The sequence below is a fragment of the Convolutriloba macropyga genome, chromosome 15 (assembly GCF_964194025.1).
Source record: "Convolutriloba macropyga chromosome 15, txConMacr16.3, whole genome shotgun sequence".
In the NCBI taxonomy this organism is placed as follows: domain Eukaryota; kingdom Metazoa; phylum Xenacoelomorpha; order Acoela; family Convolutidae; genus Convolutriloba; species Convolutriloba macropyga.
In genome coordinates, this window is record NC_134482.1 from 3,941,670 (window position 1) to 3,967,928 (window position 26,259).

Genomic DNA, 26,259 nt, shown 5'->3' on the forward strand with positions numbered 1-26,259 from the left:
TTGAATTGCTTTTTCTACTAAAGACTTTCTACTTTTTGTATTAGCCAGGTGGTATTTGAACGTAAACAATTTTGATCAAGCACTTTACTTTTCTTTATTTTGTTTAAGTTGAATCAACAAAATTTGGTTCACTGTGCCATTGCACAACGACGAATTTTAGTAAGTTGTTTTAGTGTTTCTTAAATTTCTATTCTGGTTTAGTCTGCTTACTTTGAGGACGGAGACGGAAAAAGCAATTGATAAGACTAATCGGTTCGAATTATTTTTTAATTTTTTTCCTTTTGCCAATAATTTTTTTTTTCATTCCAGATGTTTCAGCATCTTGTTTTTTTCCTTAGCGTTAAAAACACAATTTTTGCATTATTTACAGTTTTTAAAAGTTTTTAAAATACAGAAGGAACTTCAGTTTAAAAGACAAATCGCATTAACAACCCGGGTCAACGATCATACAAACTTCTTTGATTTCGTACAGGGTCATATATGATTTGTATGAATTCTTGGTAGTCACACAAGGACCATATATGATTTCTTAGGAATCATACAAAGATCATACAAAAAAAATTCATAGAATAAAAACTGTATAATTTTGACTTCCAATTAAAGTTAAAAAAAATTCTTGAAAATCATACAAGGTCATATGTGACACATAAATTATTGACTGGTGCCACAAATTCTCCTATAATGTAGTCAGAGGACTCATTAAATTACTTAATCGCGTTTGCAATCCACATTAGATTCTTTATGTGCGTCAAAAGAATAACTTCGCGGTTAAAACATTATCAGGAGAAGAAATTGAGGTTATATGTATTTTTTTTCTCGATTACTTCTTATAAATGAGCATTTATTAGTATAAACTGGCCAATGAGTATGTCAAATGTTTAGTTATCTTCTTTGACTTACTCTAATATTTAGTACCCAACTTTGCCTCGTGTGGTAACTCTTAAAAACTAAATGAAACTGAACAAAGTGTTGAAGTCTCATATAAACAACTCAGAGCAAAAACATTGAGAAATGCATAAAATTCAAAGCTCTTCTACAAGATACAATGAAAGATCTTATATACGAAAACTTGGAACAAATGAGCACTTCAAGAAAGTCGAACACGATACAAAAATGTTTCTCCAATACAAAAATAACCAAATAACTACTGTATTATAAAAGTATATATGCCTCAAAGCATATATTTTTCTCCTGAACACTAGCTCAATAAACAATTCATATGTTCAAACTACATGGAAAGAGTCACAAGTCAAAATGTTACCGAATTCGAACAGTAACAAAAAAGATGCAGAAAATTACCGACCAATCAGCCTAACCAATTGCATTGCAAAAATTTGTGAAACAGCTGTAAAGAATATTGTCCTAGCGCACTGTGAAAACCATGATATCTTCGGTGAAATGCAAAGTGCGTATAGAAGGAACCGTTGAACAACTGATAATTTGCTCAGTCTTACTCAGCGCGTAACAGAAGCATTTCAATGGTCAGAAATGGTTGAATTGGTCTGCCTAGATATTGAAAAAGCTTTTAATGCAGTGTGGAGACTAGGACTTCTAAACAAACAGCCACAAATTGGTGTGCAGAAACCTCTGATAAGATGGGTTAACTCTTTTCTGTCTCAGAGAAGCATCTTCATGAAAATTAAAAATTGAAAAAGTAGCACATTTTCAACACTAGCTGAACTCAGGGCGGCGTCATTGCACCAATACTCTTCCTGGTTTATGTCAGCGACACTCCTGAAATACCTTTACAAATTTCTCAATTTTCTGTTAAATTTTGCCTTTTACTACAGGTTGCGCTCTTGTAGAAGAATTCAAGAGAAACTTCAGTATTCACTAGCCAAATTGATCAATTGTTGCGAAAAACTGAAAATAAGAATAAATCTAGACAAAACAAATTTTATGCTTTTTAAAAATCCATCAAAGGCAGCTTCCAGATTAGACCTTTTCATCAATGGTACACGAATTGAAGGCGCAAGTTCAATCAAATTTCTTGGCGTAAACCTTTCCCCACATATAAAGTGCAACAAACACTGCAAAAGTTTGGTGGCAAGAGCAAACAAAAGAATCTACCAACTATGGTGACTCAGTCAGATCAACATTGATGAAGAGGCTTGCTGACCTTGTATAAACCATAGTTTCGACCTCTATTTCTCAATTCAAATGCCTGCTGGATTGACCAATCTAATTCAATTATCAACAACATAAAACTGATCCAAAATAGAGCATTAAGAATTTGTGTTAGGAAACCCCGCTGGTTCAGTGTCAAAAAACTCCATGAAGAGGCCAATGTACCTGCAGTAAGAGATTTTCAGATTTGATTAGCAAATGAGTACCTGAAACGGGCAAAGAAAACAAGATCGCATCAATACTTGAACTCATTCATAAAAAGAGTCAACGTCCGAAAAACAGTTATCAAAGCACACTGGACCATCTGTCCTGCTAATCTTCTTTACCAAATTCTATACCGTTGAAAAGACAGAACAGCCATCATCCAGTGACTTATTGCCAGCCGCTTGCTTAGTTAATTCGGGCAAAGTCGAACAAACAACGTCCTAACCGAACAGCTAAGCCAGCCGCTCACCTAGTAAATTCGGGGCTTAGCTGTTAGAAACACAACAGCAATTTACACAGCTTTTATCTACTGAAAAATCCTAATTGATTAACATCATTTTAAACCAAGAAAACGTTCTTTGTTTTCACACTCATTTCACTGATATCTTATCAAAGTTAAGTTACGGTTTTACAACTAGTGACATAATACAGTGCTATGCGTGGTTTGGTTCAGTGGGTTTAAGGTTTAGGTTAGCATAGCACTTTGAACTGCTTATTATTATTCCTTCTGTATTTTACTTCATTATTCAAAATGCCTTAATTTTGTTTTTCAGACAAGTTATTAAATGTTGCAAATGCACGTTTTCTTCCTTCGATTTAATTTAATGTGTTTTAACGCTTGCCTTCATGAAAAAAATTAAACTTTTTACGACTAGCGCAGCCCTCTAATTCTTTGAACAAATGAAGCGCAGTAATTCAATCCCCGACGCGAGCGCAGCCCTTTTTTATTTTTTTTCTTTATCTACTCCTCCCACTCTCAATATATATTACTTTTTGAATAATTATTCTTAATAAACAATTTTTTTACTCTGAAAAAAAAGTTATTGATATTTTACCACGCATAGAGAAATGACGAACTGATCAACTTCTACGAGGCTAGCCGAGAACACCAAGAAAAAGAGTAAAAGCGAGCAAAGCCAGCACAAACCCTTCCCGGCGCTTGAAATGGCTCCCAGCAACAAGAGCAATCAATTGGTTTTAAAGAAGAAAACTCTGCAAAAACAGGAGCATAAACTCATCTTTCCGAAATTTTGAACTTTTTTATGCCTTTCTAAATTGATTGAACTTGATTGTACATAAATTATTAATAAGTATTTAGTACCCAACTTTGCAAAATATATTGTACGTTCGGATTTTTGGCGGAGCACAAAGTGATGCCGGGGAATCATATAGTTGATGCCCTACCCAATAAAAACAAAAAAAAATTGAATTAATTTAATTAATTGAAGTAAAATATTTTCGAACAATAGATTTATGGTTCTTGGTATTCATACTAGGATCATATAAGGTTTCTTAGAAAACATACAAGGATCATATTTGATTTCTTTGGTTTCATACAAGTATCGTACTAAGAAATCAAGTATGGACAGTATGAAATCAAAGAAAAGAAAGAAAGAAACTTCAATCCGGGAATAACTGCGGTTGTTCTCTTAGTTCTTCTAAAAACAAGATATGCGTGCTAGTAATTGTCTCCTCAATGTCCGCGCCAATTTTTTACAGCAAACAGAGATGTAAGGTAGGGAGAGGGTTGAGGTAACCTCTTTTCAGCAAGTTCCCCCAATATTATTGATTCCTTTTTATGGTATCGGAGGTAATTCTGTGTAAAAAGTATAATGAGGTATAAATCACAGTAATTTTCAAGGTGCGATCAGAGGCTAATCATTGTTGGCTGAAATATTATTTCAGAAGTAGTTATATTTTGTCACAATTCACATTCCTATTAGAATTACTGTAATAGTTGAAGAAAGAATTTAAAAATTTTTTGTTTTAATTTTCGTTGCTTTTACGAAATCAATTAAAAATGTTCTCATGGTTGTCATGAAAATTAGCTTTCAAAAGATAAACAAGATTTCTATGCCCAATATTTATTATTAAGTAGCGTGATATGTGAGCTTCTTCTCTTTTTTAGGCGAAAGAATGAAAAAATTCGGTCATGATTTTTGCGTTGACGCTCAGTTTTTAACAGTGCGTTAACATCCAATTCAAAAAAATATTTCGTTCATATTTTATATTTTAAATTAATTTATAAAATTTACGATAATGCGAATTCTATAAAAGTTTTTGAAAACATATTCTCACATTCATTATATTTTATAGCACTACTGAATCTTCTAGAAAACACTAGTTCACTATCATTATGAACTCATGTTTAGCGGTCCTCCCTCTTTGAAAGCGCCTATGATAGAGGTGAAACCTGATTTTGATCAATTGCGCAACGGTTTGTAATCGCAGCGACCGGTGCAAGGTTGCTGTGAAAAATGAGTGAGAAAAAATTGGCGAATTGTTATTATCCCAGTTCCTTAGCTAGGGCTCTCAAATGACTTCTATGAGCCACAATATTATTAAAACAGGATGTGCGGTAGTGGTTTATCGTATGATTTTATTTTCGACTTGATCACATTTGCCTAAACAGAACAGCAATTAAACGTCAACCTCTTCTAATTCATTTCTATATATAAATCCAAATCAAGCTTTATTGACAGCCACTTAATGATATTTGATGACTGAATGATGTTAAACAAATTCAGTCAATTCTTCTCCTCTGTTTATCTCACATCTCGTTTTTCTTCTATTTCCTTCAATTGTTTTTTGTTCCATTTCATCTCTCTCTCTCTCTCTCTCTCTCTCTCTCTCTTTCTCTGTCACCGTCTTTCTCTCTCTCTCTCTCTCTCTCTCTCTCAATGTCTCTCTCTCTCTCTCTCTCTCTCTCTCTCTCTCTCTCTCTCTCTCTCTCTCTCTCTCTCTCTCTCTCTCTCTCTCTCTCTCTCTCTCTCTCTCTCTCTCTATCTGTTTGTCAGATATTTTTCACAGTAATTGTAGAGAGGCAATTTTGCGCACAGCAGTGATGACATAATTATGCTTCAAAAGTATTTATTTTTTACAATGCTCTTTTTAACATTACTGTGATGGTCGACGTTATAATAACTTATGGTCGACGTTATTTTTTTTTCAGGGGATTAACGAAGTCAATGACTTTGATTACGTCTCGTTCTTTTGTATGTCTCAATAATTATTTGAAAAACACTCTCTTTTACAAAAACAGTAAGGCTATGAAAGGACCTAATTTTTCTTAGACGGCTTGATATCTGAGCTTTTTGTCCTCTTTCGACAGAAGTATAAGAACTTCGAACGTATTTGCTTCAATGCCAAATTTTCAAGGGAACGTTATTATCAAATTAACAAATAAACATTTCAGTCCTTATATGAAAATATCAAATTGAGTATGCTAAATTTGAAACTTTATTTTTGATTAATTGCGCAACAATTTGCCAAAGCCTGTTTTTCTATGAATTTTGTCTGTTCAAATGAAATATATAAAACTCAGAATAGCAACTGGCAAGAACAATGCTATCGTTATGCATAGAAATACATTTTTACAGTTGAGGGTGAAACAATTTAAGTCTAAAATTTATTTCTGCGCAAAATTCTAATATCAATATTCAGTCGGTTATCAATTTGAATCCCAAGTTTGGTTGTCATAGTTTCATTTCAAGTCCCACGGGCCGCTCAGGCATGGCCAAGTGATTCATTTATTAATTCATTGATCTAATTTTATAAAAAGAACAAAATCATGTGAAATGATAGAGAGGCAAATAAACCTAGGCGAAATGACAGGGTGTTAAATAAATAGAGGTGAAAAACCTGAAACTGTGTCAGTAGTTTGAAATATTAATAAAATTTGTTTCTGCTGCCTAGCATATCAGTAGTATGGTAATCCGCCATATAACTATAGGGGGGGGTCCGACCCCCCCCCCCTACAAGACTTTTTACCACCGAAAAATTGATTTTCTCTTTGTGAAACCAAGTTTTTTGGTTAAGTTCTGTCAGCCTTTGAGAAGTTCTTATGTTAAGCTCGAAAAATTTTCAAAATTTCAAAGCTCGAAAGATTTCGAAAAATTTTCAAATGGCAGATTTCCGCTGTTGCAATGTTCGCTGTATATAGAATTAGGAGTTACCTAAGTTTTGAACTCTCACTAAATCTTTTTGGTGAATAAAAAAGTTTTTCAATGTCTTAAAATGGTCTGAAATGGATTTTGCTCTATGAAAGAGCACTCAAAAGTGATTTTTTGTTGACTTCACTTTTTTACCTATGCAGTGTGGGGGTCGAAAAATACAAAAATTACAAATTTTTGAGCAAAAATTTCCAAATTTTTCTGGAGTCCTTAAATGACCTGAAATGGATTTTGCGCTATGAAAGAGCGCACAAAAGTGATTTTTTGTTGGCTTCAATTTGTTCAACCAAGTAATGTAGGAAAAACTCAGGTTTTTAAATGGTCTGCAATAACTCAAAGAACAGTCAGAAACATTTTTTGCTGACAATACTTTGCAAAATGTGCTGTACGTTGTGGAAAGCATTTCTTTATTTTTATATACAGTTGCAATTTTGAATGTTTCTATCTTATTAAGTATGTGTGTTTGCGTGCAAATGTTCAAAAAAGAATTTCTCATGTATGAATTAATAAATGAATGAAATGAACGAACGAATATTTAATGTATAAAATTTAATGTTTTTAATATATTCATGTATAAAATCTAGAAAGTATGTATGTTTGCTTATATCAGTAAAAATACCGGTGCTTAAATTCAGTCATGTGGTTGCATTAGTTAAACTTCAATGTTTGTATGTGTGAAGAAATTTTTCATGTGTGTATATATCAAGACATTTTTGTTTGTATGTGTATATGTTTTTCTATATCTATGCAGTGGAATGTATGTATATATGTCTGACTGAATTTATGTCTGAATCTATTTGTATTTATACGCATGCAAGTGTGACACAGGAGAGAGAAGTCCTTAAAGGGTAATATAATTTTTTAGAAGAGTGCTGTTCTTTGTGGCCATGATCCAATAATTTTATATCTTTTAAATAGATATTGACCTTCCGCGTTGTTAAACTCATGTTTTGTCCTTTAAACATTGGCAAACATAATGTCACAATTGGAGACGACAACCATTTTTTGATGTTCAGAGCATGTTTTTTGTAAACAAAATTTCCTACACCTATGCAGCTATTATATTAAAACATATCAAGATTTTTTACAGGAAAAAATAAAGTTGATGCTTTTTGTCTTTTAATGCTATGCAAGAAAATGAAAAATGTGACAACCCGAGAGAAATTTAACTTTTGATCTGAGCATGTTTTCTGAAAACAGTTTTCTCCACACTTATTCAATTACCCGTTTAGGAATGACCAAGATTGTTTTCAGAAAAAAAGTATTTGAGATAAATTATTGAGAGAAGATAAACAGTAAATTGAGCTCAATAAAAAATATAATTTCTGATAAAAACAAAAAAATTGGTGGGAAAATGGATAACTATGATATGCAGGAGCAGCTGAATTTTTTTAAAAGTGGAATGATAAAAAATCATCAAGAGCTTGAATCAGACAAAAATTGTTATGTTTTACAAGAAGAGTAGTTTCCATTGGAACAGTAAAAAGAGCTAAAATTTTCAAAAGTTAATTAGCCACCTGATCAATTAAGCAAAAATGAACACAAACTATGGATCCGTGGAGTTGCTAGAAACAGCTTCAGTAATGTATAGGTCTTTTTTGCGTATTGGTAATGGCAATAATGGATATTAGGTGCTGGGACTGAAATATTAAACAATAGCGAATCGCTTCTTCAGTAAATGCTTCCGATAAATTCAACTGTTGAACTCTGCAAGTAAGTTACCAGAGCACCTCAAATAACCAGAAATCAAAAACGTTCATTATAGTTGCTTCTTGGATCAAATTTACTGCGTTCAGTAACCTTGTGTTAATGTTTTGGATTATTTATTGTTCTGTTCACGTTTTAAAATGTGATTAGCGTAACGATATTTCATAGAGCATCGGGAATAGGTACATCCAAAGGAATCTAAAATTAAAAAGAGCAGAGACTTTAAAACATATAATTGGAATAAGCAGCCTGGTCAATGTTTTGGAATTTAGCACAACACTACTGCTACCTACAACTGCTACTGCCTACCACTACTACCTACAACTATCTACAATTAGTATCTACTACTACTGCTAACTACTAGTACTACCTACAACTACTACTAGATACTATTACTAAATACTACAACTACTTATTGGTTCTAAGTTACACTATTACCTACTACTACTTCCTTTTGATACCCTAAATGTTACCTATTGTTTACTAACTATCTACAACAATGTGTTTCTGTTTTTCTAAAAAATGAAAACAATACTTATCTCTAGAGACTCGTTGAACAAAAACAACAGAAACGTTTCTCAATCTCACGGTAATGTGTCCTGACTGACGCAGACCGATAGAATTTAGCCGCCAATATTTTTAACAATTCATTAAGTGTTTGAAGTTTTTTCGAAGATATAAGAAACGCTGTCGTATACATTAACTCAGTAATTTTCACCTTAAATTTAATATACTAATTACAATTAAAAAAATCCATGGTATGATATATCAGGTGGTATTTAATTAATTAATTCAATGCAGTGTTTTACTGTTTAGCGAACCGGTCTAACTTTTAGAACTTCAAATAATTTTTTTGCTAAATGCTTTTTTTTGAAGTGCAATTTTTTGTATACTTTCTTCACTTATGAAGGATCAGTCATCAACTTAAATGCTGTTTTTTCAAAAACGCTGTTGTTTTTATTCAATGTATGAAATCTGATTCCAATTGCAATTAATTGATAGACATGAAACGCAAATTTTTCTAAATTCTAATATGAGAGAAACGCAAAATTTCTAATATGAAGGATTGTGTAGCGTAAACAGTGACTGGTTTACAATGGCGTTGCACTATGTCTATTTATAATATCAACCTTAATGGAAACAAACACTTTACAACGTACCTACATTATCCAAAAATCTGAGGTTTTACTCTATCTAGTTGTTTTCGTATGTTTATTCAGAGTCACCTGTTGTTTCGGTTGTCAGGAATTACATAACTTTTTCTGAATCCTTAGGTTTCAAAAATTTGTTTAGACTAAAAACTGCTGGGATAGTATGCCAGAAGGACAATGTGTTCCATATTAACCTTATCTTCGGCTCAGGATGTGTTCACAGCTAAGACTGTATGTGTGAATTTCCTATTCATTTAAAGTTTAGCGCTACATGATTTTGCACTTTTTGTGATATTAATTTCTTCCAATTTTGTTGAATTTCCTTTGGTCATTGTTTATCTGAAGAAAATTGGAAATAAATCAAGCTATTGAAACGTTTCTCAGCAAAATTAAGTGAAAACAGTCTTTTTGGGTTTGAGAGCTCAAACAAAAACCTTAAATTTAGGTGTTAGGTGAACAAACGTCTGCTTATACTCAATGGGCACCAAATAGTTTCGGAGAAGTACTTTTCGCGGAATTTGAAACAGAATTCTTTTTTATTAGTGTTCAAAACTGAACAACCGGAGACGATTTGGCTTTGGATAAGCAAGTATAATAAACATGGTCGATCACTTTACCTAAAAGTTGAAAAATTAAGTTTGAGTTTGCGATCTGAAAAGAGTATTCAAGGATAATTGACTTTTTTTAAAAAAGACTTCTTTTAGTATTAAAAACTCAACAATTGGAGGGGGTATGGATTTCGATAAACAAGTATATCAAAATGGTGATGCTTGGTCGATCGGTCTTCAAAACAATGGAGGTTTTGAGTTTGTGTTTTAATTTGTGATCTAAAAACACGGTTAGAGGATATTTGACTTTGAAAAAGTACTACTCTTCGTATTAAAAACGCGATAATCGGTGACCGTGTCACCTTGAATTACCAAATACAATGGAATGTAAAAACTCGGCCTATCCTTCCACTTAAAGTCAAAGTTTGAGTTCGGGTTTGAGTTTGTGATCTAAAATTAGTATTCCAGGGATAATTACGTCATATTAGTTGAGTTGTGTTATATAGTTGCGAACGCAAAACAATTGAAATATGTTCTCACAATCTATTTAAACTACAGCTATATATGTGTCAAAAGTGAAGGAGACCTTCTGGATTTACTAAGCTTTTTGATACAGTTTACTATATTATATATACTATATTCACATGGTGTATTATGCAACCTTTACTGCACGAGTTCTACAAGCATTTTAAGCTGAAGAGTATAATTTTGCATTGTTCTATAGAAAAGTACAGAAAAAACACATGATTTTCCTGGTGCTTTGAAAATTGGTGACACGGCGTTTAGCCGACAAGGAAAAAATGAGAAACTTAGACGACAGTTTTTATCATAAATGGTAATAAAATCTTATTGGTTTATAAATCAGTAGATCGGTTGTGATAGATTCCCATCAAGTCCCACAGGCCGTTGAGGCATGGCCAAGGCCCGCAAGGCATGGCCAGATGCGGTTAAATGCTGTCCAACCACGTATAGACCTCCGTTATACTAGTTGATGAAAAAACTGCGGTATACTTGTCCGCTTACGAATAGTGTTTCAAATTGGCCAATCATAGCTTCAGAAAAAGTTTTATTGCTCTTTTTACTTAAATTGTCGGTAAAAAAATCATTTTTTGGTGTGTTGACATATTTTAGCAGTAATATTTGAAAAGAGCGGTCAGTGCAACTTTTTTAATTGATTAATTTTATCTGAAGAATTTTCTGCTAATTAACTTTAAATATTGCAACAAAAACTAATATGGAGATACTTGTAAGTCATGACCGCATTAAGTAACAGTTAACACAACTAACTTTGATTTTTGCTAGCATAAAAAAACCGTCAACACAGACATAAATAATCAGATTAGGAGCTTTGATACTATCGTCAATCTGACAAGTATATTTCTACATTCATTTGACCGACTTAGAAAAAGTTTCCAGTGTCCAAAAACCATGTAACCCCGTAGTGCATCAAGTTCAAGGACTAAAATATTCAAAATTTTCGGAAATAAGTGTTTCACTGTTCTATGTGGTAATATTGTATTATAATACTAGTAATCTTGGCTTTGTGTACTTCGTTTTGATGTAATCTTTCCGGAAGGGTTTCAATGTTTTCAAACGTTTGATTGTTACGAATACTATGCAGAGTCGATTTGAGTTCTTTCAACTGAGTCAAAGACAAAAAACAACTGTCAAAAGACAAATCCTGATTATAGAGGTAATTGAGCTAATAAGATTTGCAGATTTTTTATTGCAGTTTTTTTAGTTTTCCCTAGCTTAAAAAATGTGAGAAACATTTAAAACTGTCTCTTTGTTATCTACTAACAGCAAACGTTAGCAGGGAACTTCTTATCGTTTCTCAAAATAAACCACGTCAACACTATGCAAAATCAAAAGTATCTAACAAATAACTTGATATTAAACGTAAGACTTGGAACCACTTACTTTATAAACTAGAAGCAATTGTAACTGTGAAAGTCAAACAAGAAGGCCAATAGGTGAATTTAAATGAATTTGATTTGTCCTGCTTTTTCCATTGCTTTATTTAAGTTATCGTTATTTTACTTAACTGGAGCACACTGGGGGGTCGAAAGGTATTCCCTAATGAACCATTGCAAGCCTACGCACTCACTCTCTATTTATCTCAATTTTTACTGCTCACGGTAAAGTACATGTATATACGCCTTCTTGATCAGTGACAAGAGAATACTTAAGCAAACTAATAACAGTGCTTTTAGCCGAAAATATTATGCAAGAATTTTTGCAGAGCAGACTGAAATTCTCACAATATAGGTTTTTTATATGTGGTCCGGTTGAATTTTTGTTTCAACCGGTGGCTTGTAAGAGAGCCGAAGTGAAAATAGCCGATTTAAAAGAGAGCCGATTATTATTTTAAAATATTAGTTGATAATTTTAGATAAATTTTGCGGCAAATTGGCTCTCAAATGAGACTACTAATTTTTTTCACCAATCAAAACTGAGTAATTGAAAATTTAGTATCTTCTAGTATAAGACACTGAAAGCAAATTAAAAAATAATTATCTTGAAATCATCTCGGGTCATGGCCATGCCTCAGCGGTTCTTGGGACTTGATATGAAACTATCATAACCAAAAATGAGACCAATTAACCCACTCAGGTAATTTTCTTATCAGTGTAATAACTATCAACTTAGGGTAATTAAGGGCAACTTTTTAAATCTAAACAATTTGCAGCGTTTTCTAAAGTCAGCTCCCTATAATGTCGACTCTCTGCACGTATCCGTTTCAACAGTTTCAGAAAAATAATCTACGGTTTGAGGATCCTACTCTACAACAAATGCCTGACTTTATAATCCTATAGGCAGGCCGAAGACCTGTTTCCTGTTTCTGTGACGTGGATAATGTTGAATCAACAAACAATAGTTTAAACGAGTGGTTTTGCGACTACTAAAATTAGATAATAAGCATACACAACGAATTTTAATAATGCACCGCACTTTCAAAATAACAGGTTTTAAATGAAAACAGTTCAATACTGGAAACCAACGTCTAATTCATAGGCTTTAATCAACAAGAATTCTGCATTTCTAGTTTTTATTGATGCATGAACACCTCACAGTTTCATCGAATCTCATTCTTTTGGAAATTTTCCACTGTGAAGTACGCATCCTCGAACAACACGAAAATGGCTCTTCTTTTCTAGAGCATTGTTAGACGAAGTGTCAGTGCTAAGTTTCTGGCAGTTTTCTTCAATTTTTGAGTTTTCTTCAAGAAGACCAAGGAATCGTTCTAAAATAGAAGATTTCACAGTCTTTCTGTTATCATCGGTTGTGGATGATGTAGTATGATCAACTTTATCGTGAATAGTGGTCAGTTTGGCTTCATTTCTGCATGCTTGAGCTTTTTCCACAGATTTTCCAAATCTTCTAATGCAGCGAAATATTCTTCATGGGTCCTGAAGGGGGGCATACTTTCAAAATCGTAACTGCGCAAAATCCTCTTGATGTCCATGGGAAGTGATGCTATGTCAGAAGTAAAAAGATTAGGTATATTCTGAGAAGTTACTTCCGTTTCTGAGGGGGTTGAGTTGTTGATAATGTCTTCCTCTTCGGTTATATTAGGTAATGTAGTAACAAAGTCAATAAAATTTTTGGGTATGAGGCAATGATCGAAGGTAGTCCAGCTTGAAATTGAACTGTCCTTCCTTTGTTGTAAAAAGTCAATATTGTTTTGATAACGAGTTTGATAGACAATTTTGCTGAATTGAGCCTTCAAATTTCGTTAGGATATGACACATTATAAGTTTTAGACCCGCAGTTGAGATTGCGTTTTGGCAAATACTAACTGAATGGAATACAAGTCAAGAAAGAAAACGCTAAATTTTTACTTTGACAAGCTGATCATTCAGTTAAAAGTAAAATAAACCCGTTGGCTGGGATGTTAGCACTCGTTCTATTAGCCTAATTAGCCAAATAGTTTTCAATAAAGAGCGATAACATTTCGAACATTTCGCGGAAAACTCGGTTGTTAAATCTGTTAGACTATCTCTTATTGCTTTTTCATTTGTAGTATGAATTGAAGTTTTGAAGTTTCTCCTAAGTACCTCACGCATTGACATTTCAAGGTTTTGATCTGATTGCTACGTATAAAGCAGAAATATTGTACTGCGCGTTTGAGAAGTTCAGTCTGCTCTGCAAAATTCTTGCATAAAATTTTCGGCTAAAAGCACTTTTATTAGTTTGCTTAAGTATTCTCTTGTCTCTGATCAAGAAGGCGTATGTACATGTACTCTACTGTGTGCAGTAAAAATTGAGATAAATAGAGAGTGAGTGCGTAGGCTTGCAATGGTTCATTAGGGAATAACTTTCGACCCCCCTTTCTCCATTTAAGCAAAATAACGTTAACTTAAATAAAGCAATGGAAAAAGCAGGACAAATCAAATTAATTTAAATTCACCTATTGGCCTTCTTGTTTGACTTTCATGGTTACAATTGCTTCTAGTTTATAAAGTAAGTGGTTCCAAGTCTTACGTTTAATATCAAGTTATTTGTTAGATACTTCTGATTTTGCATAGTGTTGACATGGTTTATTTTGAAAAACGATAAGAAGTTCCCTGCTAACGTTTTCTGTGAGTAGATAACAAACCAGTTTTGCTCAAAAGCTCAATCTGAACAGAGACGTAAGTATACATTTTTGGTTTTCTGCATACATGTGCAGCAACTTGTGTTTGTCTTGGAACCTCTGGTTTTCACAGAATTCACTCAGCAGCTTTTTATGCTATGTATCAATTAAGTAATTCAGTATGTTACTTAACTAATTCATAAAATTTTAAAACCTAAGTATTCGTTAACACGGACGCAAAATTTCGTTTATCCATAAAGCTATGATGTCAGGAATGGTAAGCATTTAACGTATCAGATGGAAATTTCCAATAGATGCAAGAAGTGAGTACTTGTCGTTCCTTTATGAGTTTCCTCAAGGCGAACTATTGAGGTCTTAAAATTACAAATTTGTAGTAAATGAACAATCAGCTGGTACATAAACATTTTTTTTGACAAGAATATCTTAAAAAACTTTGCTTTGCATAATCTAAGTCTTCTTTATGTCAGCTAGGCATTGTTTTATATAACGTCTTTCAAATAAAAAACAAAGTTGACATGGAAAAACGTTTCTTTTCTTACCTTTGTTATTTTTGCAGTGCTGTTAGGGGTTTCCTTTTTTGAACGCCATGAAAAAAAATTTTTTCATACTACCTGTGAGACCACTGATTCGTTTTAATAGCGTTAATTGCAGATCAATAAAGCTTTATTGAAGATTAAATTTATTCTATATAATTACTCGTGAAAAAAACTCTTTGATGTACAAAATGATTCTGCCATTTATTGTTATAGAGGATAAAAATTTTCATGAGGATGAAAATCATGTTATATTACAATGGTTTTTTTCTACGAAAGTGTCTTTTAGCAAAACACACAGTAGTAAAATTCCACCTGGAACGTTTTTCCAAGAGACAGTTTTAAATGTTTCTCACATTTTTTAAGCTAGAGAAAACTAAAATACTGCAATAAAAATCTGCAAATCTTTTTAGCTCAATTACCTCTATAATCAGGATTTGTCTTTTGACAGTTGTTTTTTTGTCTTTGACTCAGTTGAAAGAACTCAAATCGACTCTTCATAGTATCCGTAACAAACAAACTTATGAAAACATTGAATCCCCTTCCGGAAAGATTACATCAAAACGAAGTACACAAAGCCAAGAATACTAGTATTATAATATTATATTACCACATAGAACAGTGAAACACTTATTTGCGAAAATTTTGAATACTTTAATCCTTGAACTTGATGCACTATGGGTTACATGGTTTTTGAACACTGGAAACTTTTTCTAAGTCGGTCAAATGAATGTAGAAATATACTTGTCAGATTGACGATAGTATCAAAGCTCCTAATCTGATAATTTATGTCTGTGTTGACGGTTTTTTTATGCTAGCAAAAATCAAAGTTAGTTGTGTTAACTGTGACTTAATGCGGTCATGACTTAAAAGTATCTCCATATTAGTTTTTTTGCAATATTTAAAGCTAATTAGCAGAAAATTCTTCAGATAATATTAATCAATTAAAAAAGTTGCACTGACCGCTCTTTTCAAATATTACTGGTAAAATATGTCAACACACCAAAAAATGAAATTTTGTTACCGACAATTTAAGTAAAAGGAGCAATAAAACTTATCTGAAGCTGTGATTGGCCAATTTGAAACACTATTCGGTAAGCGGACAATTATACCGCAGTTTTTTCATCAACTAAAGTAACGGAGGTCGATACTTGGTTGGACAGCATTTAACCTCATCTGGCCATGCCTCGCGGGCCATGGCCATGCCTCAACGGCCTGTGGAACTTGATAGGAATCTATCAAAACCAAAGTACTGATTTATAAACCAATCAGACTTTTATTACCAATTATGATAAAAACTGTCGTCTAAATTTCTCATTTTTTCCTTGTCGGCTAAACGCTCTGTCGCCAATTTTCATAGCACCAGGAAAATCATGTGTTTTTTCTGTACTTTTCTATAGAAAAATTCAAAATTATACTCTTCAGCTTAAAATGTTTGTAGAACTCGTGCAGTAAAGGTTGCATAATAGACCATATGAATATAGTCTATATAATATAGTAAACTATATCAAAAAGCTTAGTAAAACAAGAAGGTCTCTTTCATTTTTGACATATATATAGCTGTAGTTTAAACAGATTGTGAGAACGTATTTCAATTGTTTTGCGTTCGCAACTATATAACACAACTCAACTAATATGACGTAATTATCTCTGGAAAACTATTTTTAGATCACAAACTCAAACTCGAACTCAAACTTTGACTTGAAGTGGAAGGATAGGCCGAGTTTTTACATTTCATTGTATTTGGTAATTCAAAGTTACACGGTCACCGACTATCGTGTTTTTAATATATCGTGTCTTAGCTGTGAACACATCCTGAGCCGAAGATAAGGTTAATATGGAACACATTGTCCTTCTGGCATGCTATCCCAGCAGTTTTTAGTCTAAACAAATTTTTGAAACCTAAGGATTCAGAAAAAGTTATGTCATTCCTGAACACTGAAACAAGAGGTGACTCTGAATAAACATACGAAAACAACTAGATAGAGTAAAACCTCAGATTTTTGGATAATGTAGGTACGTTGTAAAGTGTTTGTTTCCATTAAGGTGCACACTATAGAATTTTTGAAGCAAGCATATTTCTATAAATTTGATATTATAAATAGACATAGTGCAACGCCATTGTCAACCAGCCACTGTTTACGCTACACAATCCTTCATATTAGAAATTTTTTAAAGTTTGTGTTTCATATCTATCAATTAATTGCAATTGGAATCAAATGTCATACATTGAATAAAAACAACAGCGTTTTTGAAAAAACAGCATTTAAGTTGATGACTGATCCTTCATAAGTGAAGAAAGTATACAAAAGATTGCACTTCAAAAATAAGCATATAGCAAAGAATTATTTGAAGTTCTAAAAGTTAGACCGGTTCGCTAAACAGTAAAACACTGCATTGAATTAATTAATTAAATACCACCTGATATATCATACCATGGATTTTTTAATTGTAATTGGAATAATAGCTTTGGGTTGAAAATTACTGAGTTAATATATACGACAGCGATTTTTATATCTTTGAAAAAACTTCATACACTTAATGATTTGTTAAAAAAATTGGCGGCTAAATTCCATCGGTCTACGTCAGTCAGGACACATTACCGTGAGATTGAGAAACGCTTCTGTTTTTTTTGTTCAACGAGTCTCTAGAGATAAGTATTGTTTTCATTTTTTAGAAAAACAGAAACACATTGTTGTAGATCGTTAGTAAACAATAGGAAACATTTAGGGTATTAAGAGTAAGTAGTAGTAGGTACTAGTGTAACTTAGAACCAATAAGTAGTTGTAGTATTTAGTAGTAGTTGTAGGTAGTACTAGTAGGTAGCAGTAGTAGTAGATACTAATTGTAGATAGTTGTAGGTAGTAGTGGTAGGCAGTAGCAGTAGTAGGTAGCAGTAGTGTTGTGTTAAATTTCAAAATATTGACCAGACTGCTTATTCCAATTATATGTTTTAAAGTCTCTGCTCTTTTTAATACTAGATTCCTTTGGATGTACCTATTCCCGATGCTCTATGAAATATTGTTACGCTAATCACATTTTAAAATGTGAACAGAACAATAAATAATCCAAAACATTAATACAGGGTTACTGAACGCAGTAAATTTGATCCAAGAAGCAACTATAATGAACGTTTTTGATTTCTGGTTATTTGAGGTGCTCTGGTAACTTACTTGCAGAGTTCAACAGTTGAATTTATCGGAAGCATTTACTGAAGAAGCGATTCGCTATTGTTTAATATTTCAGTCCCAGCACGTAATATCCATTATTACCATTACCAATACGCAAACAAGACCTATACGTTACTGAAGCTGTTTCTAGCAACTCCACGGATCCATAGTTTGTGTTCGTTTTTGCTTAATTGATCAGGTGGTTAATTAACTTTTGAAAATTTTTGCTCTTTTTACTGTTCCAATGGAAACTAATCTTCTTGTAAAACATAACAATTTTTGTCATATTCAAGCTCTTGATGATTTTTTATCATTCCACTTTTAAAAAAAATCAGCTGCTCCTGCATATCATAGTTTTCCATTTTTCCACCAAATTTTTTATCAGAATTTATACTTTTTAATGAGCTCAATTTACTGTTTATCTTCTCTCATTAATTTATCTCAAATACTTTTTTTTGTAAATAATTTTGGTCATTCCCAAACTGGTAATTGAATAAGTGTGGAGAAAACTGTTTTCAGAAAACATGCTCAGATCAAAAGTTGTTTTTCTCTGGGGTTGTCACATTGTTCATTTTCTTGCATAGCATTAAAAGACAAAAAGCATGAACTTAATTTTTTCCTGTAAATAATCTTGATATGTTTTAATATAGTAGCTGCATAGGTGTAGGAACTTTTTTTTAGAAAAAGCATGCTCTTAACATCAAAACATGGTTGTCGTCTCCAGTTGTGACATTATGCTTGCCAAGGTTTAAAGGACAAAACATGAGTTTAACAACGCTGAAGGTCAAAATCTTTTTAAAAGATATAAAATTATTGGATCATGGCCACAAAGAACAGCACTCTTCTAAAAAATTAAATTACCCTTTAAGGACTTCTCTCTCCTGTGTCACACTTGCATGCACATAAATACAAATAGATTCAGACATAAATTCAGTCAGACATATATACATACATTCCTCGGCATAGATGTAGAAAAACATATGCACATACAAATAAAAATGTCTTGATATATGCACACATGAAAAAAATCTACACACATACAAACATTGAAGTTCAACTCGTGCAACCACATGACTAAATTTAAGCTACGGTATTTTTACTTATATATGCAAACATACATACTTTCTAGATTTTATACATGAATATATTAAAAACATTAAATTTTATACATTAAATATTCGTTCGTTCATTTCACTAATTTATTAATTCATACATGAGAAATTCTTTTTTGAACATTTGCACGCAAACACACATACTTAATAAGATAGAAACATTCAAAATTGCAATTGTATATAAAAATAAAGACATGCTTTCCTCAACATACAGCACATTTTGCAAAGTATTGTCAGCAAAAACTGTTTCTGACTGTTCTTTGAGTTATTGCAGACCAATTAAGAACCTGAGTTTTTCCTACCCTACTTGGTTGAACAAATTGAAGTCAATAAAAAATCACTTTTGTGCGCTGTTTCATAGCGCAAAATCCATTTCAGGCCATTTTAGGACTTCAAAAAAATTTGAAATCTTTTTTCAAAAAATTCGAAATTTTTATATGTTCCGCCCCCTATACTACTTAGGTGAAAAAAGTGAAGTCAACAAAAAATCACTTTTGAGTGCTCTGTTATAGCGCAAAATCCATTTCAGGCCATTTAAGGACTCCAGAAATATTTGAAATTTTTTTTCAAAAATTTCGAAATTTTTATGTTTCGACGCCTATACTACATAGGTGAAAAAAGTGAAGTCAACAAAAAATCCTTTTTGAGTGCTCTTTCATAGCGCAAAATCCATTTCAGACCCTTTTAGGACTTTAAAAAATTTTGGAATTTTTTTCTCAAAAATTTGTAATTTTTGTATGTTTCGACCCCCACACTGCATAGGTAAAAAAGTGAAGTCAACAAAAAATCACTTTTGAGTGCTCTTTCATAGAGCAAAATCCATTTCAGACCATATTAGGACATTGAAAAACTTTTTTATGTTTTCACCAAAAAGATTTATTGAGAGTTCAAAACTTAGGTAACTCCTAATTCTATATACAGCGAACATTGCAACAGCGGAAATCTGCCATTTGACTGTCGGGGCGGGGGTCCGAACCCCACTCCCTACAAGACTTTTTACCATCGAAAAACTGATTTTCTCTTTGTGAAACCAAGTTTTTTGGTTAAGTTGAGCCAGCCGGCTTAACATAAGAACTTCTCACAGGCTGACGAAACTAACCAAAAAACTTGGTTTCACAAAGAGAAAATCAGTTTTTCGGTGGTAAAAAGTCTTGGTAAAAAGGTCGGACCCCCCCCCCCTACAGTCATATGGCGGATTACCATACTACTCATATCAGTACACATAGATATTTATCGCAGTGATTCAGAACAGTGTAGGACATTTTTTGGATTATTAACCTAAATCAACGCCTTAGTTAGACATTTCTTTATGGAATCCTTTTTAATCGCAAAGATATGATCAATTAAAATTAAGAACAGAAAAGATTGTCACTCGACACATCTTGAAATTACAACCCACACAATTGGGATTTCACAACTGGATTTCATTGCTGCAGTATAATGCTCATGACCAGCCTGATCTTCTAGTTTAGTATCTAACTTCACCCTCTCCGCTCCTTGGGTTAGACAAGTTAATAAAATTACTGATTGCGTTTTCTTTTAATTGTTGACCAGATGGTATTAGAAAACTGTATTGTGCTGGATTTAATTTAAAAAAAGTTCTTTACTTCCTTCATTCGGTCGGCAAAGATTTGTATCGCTTTGTGTTAAAAAACCATATTAGTATTTCATCAACTTCTCATTTGTAATCATTTGTAAAATGAACGCTACTAATAATCAATTGCACAAATGTTTTGTCTCTTCAGCTGTCAAGTTTCACACTCTCCGATAAAGACGTTTCGAAATGGCCCTTCAAAGTCTCTTGGGCGACACTTTGGTCAAAAATGACGGAACAGAAGTGAAAACCTCCGAACTTTCCACCAATGAGGGCGGAGTTGTCGGAATTTATTTCTCGGCTCATTGGTGCCCTCCGTGCCGGGGTTTTACCCCCCGATTGGTTGATTTTTACAAAGAGTGCAAGGAAGCTGGGAAGACATTTGAGGTCGTGTTTGTGAGCTCAGACAGGAATCAGGAAGAATTTGACGGATATTTTCGAGAAATGCCGTGGCTCGCGCTAAGGTAGCTTACTTTTCTGCTTAAAATGATAATTCAACTTCTTTTAAAAATAAAAGTTTCAATTATTGCACGTTTTATTCTTATTATTATTTGACACACTTTGAACTATTTAAAACGATTTTTGACAACAGTGTTTTGAAAACTTAAATTTGATCTCCTAATTTTTCCTATCAAGTTTTAATCAATGATTTTTGATGACTAATTTTTGAGCTTCGTCTTTTAATCGCCAACAATAGATAACAGAAGAACAAAAATTGGGACAGCCTATTTTTGACCACTATCATTTAACGAGTTTTCATCATAGAATTGTGATTACCGATTTTTGACATACCTATTCAATTCACCAATTAAAGACAAAATAATTTTAAATGCAAAACTTTAACATCGGAATTTTAACTACCCATAATTATTGATGACAGATTTCTGACCTTCGTTTTTTAATCACCACTTATAGTTAACGACTGTTTGACCGCTGACTTTTTGACCTCTAAATTTCAACAAATGAGTTTTCATTGTCGAGTTTCGACCACCATTTTTTTCACCAATTTTAGACATAGGAACTGTGACTTCAAACTTGACCACCAAATTGCAATTACCAAGAAATAATCAACAATTTTTTGGACTGATTTTGACCAACGTATTCTAATCACCAATCATAGATAAGAGATTTTTGACAGCGGATATCTGACCTCAGAATTGTAAATACCGGGTTTTCATCAACTATTTATGTTAGGCAAGATTTAGCTTCAGTGTTTTTTGCCAATTACAGACAACAGAGTTTTGAGCACTGATCTTCAACCTTCCACTGCCGAGTATCAATTAGAGTTTTGATGATTGATTTTAGAGCTGCATGTTGTAATCAATTACTATAGATAGCAAAGTTTTAGTAACTCATTTTGACCTCTCGAAATTTTATCTGCAGATAAAACAAATTTAGATCTTTTATGTTTCCCTCCATAGTTTTCTTACAACCCAATTACAAGTATTGTGTTTTTTCAAAGCAAGTTCTTATGTAAAAAACAGCACATGTGTTGCTAGGGGTGAGGACGGAAAAATTATGCCTAATCGTTTGAGTAAGGCCGAAACAAAATAGATCTCATCTTTGAATCTCCAATTATGCATACTCAACGGCAGAAGTAAGTTAGCACCCCCTATTTTCAAGAAACAAAAAAAAAAACAATTTTTATGGAAATAATACTCCAACTTAAAATCACACTATAAAACAATTTTTACATCATTGATCCCCTACACTTCTCCTCACGCCTGCCTAAGAAGTTCAAATAAAACGCAACGTTCACTTACATGAAATGCTAATGTTAAATTAATGTTAAATGATTAACTCCATCAAACTTCCATAGTGAAATGAAATTTACAAGATGTGATATGTTTGCAGTGAAGGTTTTGTGACTGTGCTCGAAATCACTGAAAACTTCTGGCGTTCTCCAGAACCTTGAAGCGGATTGAAATATTAAGTTAGAACTTCAAAGTGACTTCTGCAGAAACTTCGACTTCTGACTTGAAAACATGAAACGCACACGTTTAAAATGACGAAAATCAACGCAAGTCAACTTCTGGCTAAGAAGCAACTTCTGGCGTTTTGACTTCTGGCACTTCAAACCTTCGCAATTTTTTAATGTGCACGTGAACGTTTTAAGTTTTGGTTTAACTATGACTAAGTTTGCACTTGTGTTAAACATTAGAGAGAGAGAAAAAATGCGAACGTTACATTTTATCTGACTTTCATAGGTTGGCAAGAGGTTTAGTGTAGGGGATCAGTAGTGTAAATATTGTATTGAAATTCAGATAAAATCAGATTCGATTTCAAATGGAGTACTATTGCCATGGAAATTGATTTTATACCTAGTGAAAATATTGTTGGCTAAATTACTTTTGCGTTTCAGTACACAACAACGTTTTGACTGACAAATTTAAGCTTCTCATTATTAACAACCAGATTTTAATCAATGATTTTCGACTACTAGTTTCTAACCGACGTGACTTAACCACCAATAATAGGTAACATAATTTATGACAGCTCATTTTGTAATCATATTTTATGCACCGAGTTTCTTCTTCATTTTTTTTCTAGGCGAGATTTCTAATAGAGAGCAGCGTTTTGACTGCAGAACTTCAACTTCCCAATTTTAAGTACCAAGCATTAATTAATGAGTTTTTAACCGATTTCTGACCACCAAATTTTAATCGCCAATCATAAATAACAAAACTTTTACGCCTACATTCTGTCCTCCAAATTTTAGCTACTAAGTTTTCACCATCAGTTTTTGATAGGCGAGATTTGATCACTGCGTTTTGATGACCAATTATAGTTACAAGGGTTAAGAATTTGTCGAAAACGTAATGTAATAATTATTGTGAATAGTGGTGAATTTTTGTGAAGTTTTGCAGTTTCAGCGTTGTAATATTATTTTGACCACACCCACCGTAATTCTTACAAGAAAAAAATTGCGGTAAATGGGTTCAAAACTCGGTTTCATCTTCTATTGCGTTACCTGTGAGTTACGTCTATGATATTTGTTTTGAATTTAAATCAGATTCAACCCTGCCTCTGGAAAACAAATTTGTTGAAGTTTTGCAAGATTTGTGATTTTTAGTGGTAAATTTTTCTAAGAACTAGCAGGTTTTAATCATGGAATCAAAAAAAAACATCGCTAAAGCCCGCAAATCTTACAAAAGCTCTTCGAAAAATTTACAGTAAAACTTACCAGTGAAATGTCGTAAGTGGTGCACTTTCTAGCGTTAAAATTTATGTTTGAACTCTTTCACCACATTTAGCAAAAAAACCTCAAATCTTAGAACCATTCACTGCTTTTATTGGGAATTAACACATTTATTGACGATTCTTAAGGTTGACACCTCGACCCGGGTAACAGGGTACTCAACTCCATCTCTGAACATTAACTAATGGATATTGGTCAGTTCCATCAACCAAAAAAAACATTTGCTCTTTTTTGCTCATGAGGTTTTGTCTTACAGTTGATTAGGGAACTCTGTATACAACCGTTTCCGCAAAAGTTGAAACAAAATGTATTTAGACATTCCCAAAACAGAAAAACAAGATCGCACTTGCGTTTAGACTTTGATAGTCCTGGAACACAAAAATACACATACATTTATTGTCCAAATGTGTAGCCTTTCATATTATAAACCCTGTCCCAGTTTAATGATCATAAAACAATAATGTATACCCCCACAATTATTTTCATGAGGGATTTATAGCTACCCGGAGTTCAAAAAATCCGGGTGTTTCTCTAAAAGATACCGAATCTCACTTAAGTTTAAAACCGACTATACAGAATCTCCTTTATGTTTACAAACGACGAGATCAAATCTTACTTGTTAAAAACCGAATAAAAACGACGATACCGACGATTTCTTATGTTTAGAAACCGAAAATTTCTCCACTAAGGAGGGTCTCATATTGAATTAGTTTTTTTTCCAGGTTTAGTCACCGGGATTTGAAATCGAAACTCTCTGGGATGTTCAGTGTGACTGGAATTCCCACCCTCATTCTACTGGATGGCAAGGGGGAGGTCATATCTACGGATGGACGAGGATTAGTCGGAAAGGGGGTGGAGAACTTGCCATTTCCATCTTTATAGGGGAATTAATTCAGAAATGAACTCAAATTATTATTTGACTGCATCAATATCTTGACAGCTATATTGTACATATTTTATTATTTTTATCTATTTTGATACGGTTTTTTCACAAATTCAGTGACCTTGTCTTAAAAATATTTGCTTCATCTGAATGGCAACCAGCTTTTAATTTTTTACATTGAATTTTGCCAATATTATTTTTGTCTCTTTTCTAGGAGCTGATCCTGAGAAAAACGCTTTAGTCAGCATACTAAGTTGTTGTTCCAACCTCCAAATTTATTTGGGGGGTTGGAATTTTACGCTACCCTTGGTATTTTTTTTAAAAATCTAATTATAAATTTAAGGTATGCTTGGTTGGGGAAATCATGGTTTAAATCATTTCTAAGTTCAGTCGATTCTCAGAAAGTTTTCTTGCGATCAACCTTGTTCCCATAAATCACCATGGTGCCCACGCAATTAAGCATCTGCCTTTTATTTGTTCTCAAAAACCCTCACAATCGGGTCTTCATAATCAACCCACAGAATCGGGTTGAACGGAAGAAATGAGCATTGTCCCCACTCATTGGGTGACAAACAAGTTCGCGCACAGCAATAACGGGGCAACTAAAATTGGGTGAGTCAAGACCGTAAATTAACTATTGTGGAGCTGAGGGTATTACCATCCGATTACCCTTGGTATTACCATCCGATTTTATAAACCTCTCTAGGAAGATCGAGGGGTATAGTTCTCAAATTATTTCACGTTTCCGCTCTTTTCACGCTTCGTCTACAATTAGATGCTTAAATGCTCTCTAAACAATAGATACAAAGAATCCAGGATCTCGTGAATATCCTAACAAAAATTACTTAAATATCAAGCAGACTAGAAAAGATCCTTCCAGCATGCGATTGGAAATAGTAAAAAACATTGAGCAAAAAGCGCTTAACAATAAATACACTATGGTAGCAAAAAGCTGCGTACACCTAGAATTTTTTTCGAAAACGCTACAAGCATCAAATATTACAAACTTCTGAATTCAAATCATTTCTTTTGTGAAGGGTCAGAATTTTTCTTCAAAATTTTTATGTTTTAAAGTGACTTCTAAAACAGTTTCCACTCATCTGATGGTATTTGATCCCAAAACATAAGTGATTGTTTGACCGAGCTTAATTTTTTCTGTAATTTCCTCAATTTGGTAATTTCGTAATTTTGTAATATCGTCTTTAATTTGTTCCATTTCTTGGAAGAACTCTGATAATCCTTTCGCAAGAGGTGCCGTGAGCCTGTTATTTTTTGTCATATTTTTTATGTATGCGTGCTGTTAACTAGATTTTGATTTTGAGCTCAGTCGATTTATTTTTGCCCATTAAAATTGGACCAGTCAAATTGCAAAAACGTGTCTAAAAGTGCAACAGTAAAAGAACAAATGAGCTTGGTGAGCCATCTTTTCTGAGTGAAAAGAAGAAAGCGAGAGTTACTTATCGACCAAGGCAGCCTTCATC

The 26,259-nt window shown here is 33.2% G+C and overlaps 2 protein-coding genes across 2 annotated transcripts in view; both read left to right on the forward strand.

Moving 5' to 3' along the window:
- LOC142353987 (nucleoredoxin-like) lies at positions 1 to 24,974 on the forward strand. Its single transcript, XM_075406228.1, has 3 exons — positions 1 to 159; positions 20,848 to 21,160; positions 24,618 to 24,974. The coding sequence occupies exons 2-3, from the start codon at positions 20,886 to 20,888 to the stop codon at positions 24,775 to 24,777; spliced, it is 435 nt and encodes a 144-aa protein (XP_075262343.1). The 5' UTR covers positions 1 to 159; positions 20,848 to 20,885; the 3' UTR covers positions 24,778 to 24,974.
- Positions 1 to 26,259, forward strand: part of LOC142354418 (transmembrane protein 115-like) — a 341,897-nt gene that overhangs the window by 176,532 nt on the left and 139,106 nt on the right. The window lies entirely within an intron of this gene.